Source organism: Poecilia latipinna, unplaced genomic scaffold (assembly GCF_001443285.1).
Source record: "Poecilia latipinna isolate Pla-1442-1.1 unplaced genomic scaffold, P_latipinna-1.0 Scaffold3655, whole genome shotgun sequence".
NCBI classification, from domain to species: Eukaryota; Metazoa; Chordata; class Actinopteri; order Cyprinodontiformes; family Poeciliidae; genus Poecilia; species Poecilia latipinna.
The window spans coordinates 22,121-25,175 of record NW_015116271.1 but is presented as its reverse complement, the minus strand read 5'-3'; the positions used below and the strand labels follow the sequence as shown (position 1 = coordinate 25,175).

The following is a 3,055-nucleotide window of genomic DNA, read 5'->3' as shown; positions in this document are numbered from 1 at the left end:
TTCTGCTACTGGCGTGGAATAGTCTAGTCCAGATTTGAAGAGTCGATTTGTTCGTTTTTAAAGCAGAACAGATGATTTCTTAGCACTTACATGTTAGGTATAATTTACATGATTATTATTATTATTCACCGAATTTAACTTGATTGTACATAATTACAAAAAGGTGACGTGAAAAATAATTAAGTGCAAAGAATGATTTCTTTCGGAGAGAGGAAGTCTTTTATTTTGAAGAATACTCAACAGGATCTAGTTTCATCTTTTGCTACTAACTTGCCTTCTGTTGATTTCGGTTGCTTGGTTACGAATAGCCGTTTGCCGTTATTCAGCTATTGTATTGTCCAATAAAAATCTGAGCAGAAAATGTTAAGCGAATCCATCTGAGCCTCTAATCTCCCTTTAGCCATTTCCTGAATCAGAAGCTACAATCGGCAGCCAACTTCCGCTCCGATCCAGACGCTCGGGTAGAAACGCCGCCACAGCTGGAGGACCGGACTGACGTTTCCTTCTCTGCAGTCCTGTTGTGTTTGGGATCCTGCAGGCTATTAATGGTTCCAACCACAGAGCAAAGCAGCATCCGTATCTCCATGTTTCAGACCAAACATGAAGGCAAACCTGACCAATTCCTGTTAGCCACTGTACTAGCCTAGCATAATACCGCCACTTCCTGGACATAAAATTGTCACATTATAATGTGATGGTGCTTGAAAAAGGGTTTCCTGCGTGATATCAATGCTTCCGAACTGAAGCTCTGCCTCCAGGACCTTTTAACTTTTTTTTTTATCAGCGTTGCTCTGAGCAGCAGCTCCTATAATGAGCTCAAATTTCTCATTTCTGCTGGTTAGTCTGAAGGAGCTGCATGGGGGAGGAGCTGCACCTCGAAGGCGGGGCCAGGGCCACCCAGGCGTTTTAGCATGTGTTAGCATCGTGTGCGTATCGCTTTTCAAACATGCATAAAAAAATCTAAGCCACATTCCAGGTTGTTTCTGAGGGAAAAACATTAAAGCATGAAAAAGTCGATACCGCTCCTTTAAAATATAGATTTTCTGATTTAAAAAAAAAAAAAAGGTTTATTTGCATAAAATGGTTGAAGGAAAAATCTGCAGAAAGTGTTGTGGAGTGGAGTGACCTGAAGGTTCTGACCCAAACCTCCGTGTCTCCCTGCAGGACCTGGAGCTGCTGTCCCAGGAATTAGTCCGGCTCAGTAAAGAGGGCGGTCTGGGTGTTGGCGGCGCTGCCGGTTCTGGATGAGACTATAATCTGGATCCATCCTGCTTGCTTCCTTCCTCCTCACTCGCTGCATTCACAACCTGCTGGGGTCTGTCTACATTCTGGAGCCAGAGTGGGCTCTGGGCTAGGACTAAGTGCTGGTTCATGTCCATCTGGACCAGAAGGTCTCAGGGACGGAGGACGAGGAGCTCTGAAGACACTTGGTCTCATTTCATTTGTCTTTGTTGAATGTACTGTAATTAGACTGCACCGCTCACCTCTCTGGGCCCTGGCTATGACCTGGAGAACTCTGTTTATCTTGCAGCATGCTGAGCCCTGACCTCACCAATTCCTGTCTGGGATCTGACTATGACCTGGATTCTGTCTGAAACAGTCACCATGACAACTGAGCACAGACTAACAGCCAATCAGTGAGCTTGCTTTCCGGTTGCTATGGTTACCGTTTTGGTTTCGCTCACTGGAAACACAACGCTGAACTTTACTACAAAATGTTCTGAAGACGGAACCAAAGATTCTATCGGATCCGCCCGTCACTACAGACCAACTGGGCCGCTTTCTGCCACCAGGTGGCACCAGAACCTTCAGCCAGCAGGAGGTCTGACTGGTTCTGGTTCTGAGCGGTTCCGTCTGCTACAATAAACAGAACCACACAGTCCAGATGTTCCTGACCGGGTCACAAAGTATTTGAGTTAAGGTCGGTTCTGGACGTGTTCCAGAATGAGACCAGATTCTGCAGAAGAAAAACAGAACCATCCGATTGGTTCTGACCTGACCCAGTAGACGGTGAACCTATTCTGGTCCAGGCGGGTTCTGGGTTCTGTTAAACCGGAACCAATCCTGTCCTGAATAGATCAATTCCTATGTTTGGACCTTCAGAACCAGCCTGATGAGCCTGTTGGTGGAAAACAAAAGGTTCTGTTGACTTTCACACAGAACCAGCTGATGTTCTGACCCAGAGTAGAACGGACCAGCAGGTCGGAGTTCTGCTGTCTGCCAGGTTCTGTAGTGCCTCTGGTCCAGAACCAGACCGGCCTCAAGTAATCACTAACACTCCAAGGGTTAGACTACTTCCTGGATTCCCTCCAGGACAGAACCAAAGTTCTGCAGCTGGTTCTGGTTTCAGCTCTCTTCTGGACACTGTCTACTTCCTGGATTGCCTGAAAATATTTCCTCTACTGTTTTATGTGCGGAGTCCGGATCAGTCTACTTCCTGCGGAATTTAAATTTCCATTATAAGTTCGAACTTATGACTTACTGACCATTGGGCTCTGACTACTTCCTGGACTCTGCTTTAGACTGACATCTCGGCCCGTTCTGGGCGGAACCGGCTTTGTTTTTCGTGCAGCTTCAGGAAGTTTGAATTTTATCATCTGAATCATCTAATCTGAACAGGTTTTGTGTGCCGTTTGGATCAGAACCGTGTTTGTACCGTCTGGTCTGGTCCTGTAAATAATCGCTGTGATTTAAAGAATAAACTATTTATGTCTGATCATCATGACGCTAATTAATGTATCCATGAAGAGAAATAAAATCCTGTCTGGAACCAGCGCCGGTTTCAGGAGTTATTTCTTGACCACAGGTCGCCTTAACAGAATATTTTCCGTATTTTACTGGTTGTTTTTCTAAACGATGGGAAAATTCAAAGCCCATCTGTCATTTGACAGGTTATAATTCACACCCCAGGCATTAGACTTAACCCAAAGAGTTCATCACAGAGGCACCGAAAACCAATCAGTGAAATAATCCTTTCTGAAAATCACCTCCTGGACTCTGAACTAACTGCGTCTCTCTGACCGGAGCTGACGGCCTGTTGAAGAGTTACGGACCG

At 45.5% G+C, this 3,055-nt stretch overlaps 1 protein-coding gene across 1 annotated transcript in view; it reads left to right on the top strand.

The window, feature by feature from the left end:
- The window catches only part of LOC106941415 (GRIP1-associated protein 1), a gene marked incomplete at its 5' end in the record, with an annotated part of 18,226 nt that extends 15,452 nt beyond the window's left edge, over window positions 1-2,774 (top strand). Inside the window, one exon of the mRNA XM_015024442.1 lies at window positions 1,165-2,774. Within this exon, the coding sequence (XP_014879928.1) occupies window positions 1,165-1,248 (84 nt within the window). The remainder of the gene's footprint in view (window positions 1-1,164) is intronic.
- Window positions 2,775-3,055: the final 281 nt, after the last annotated feature.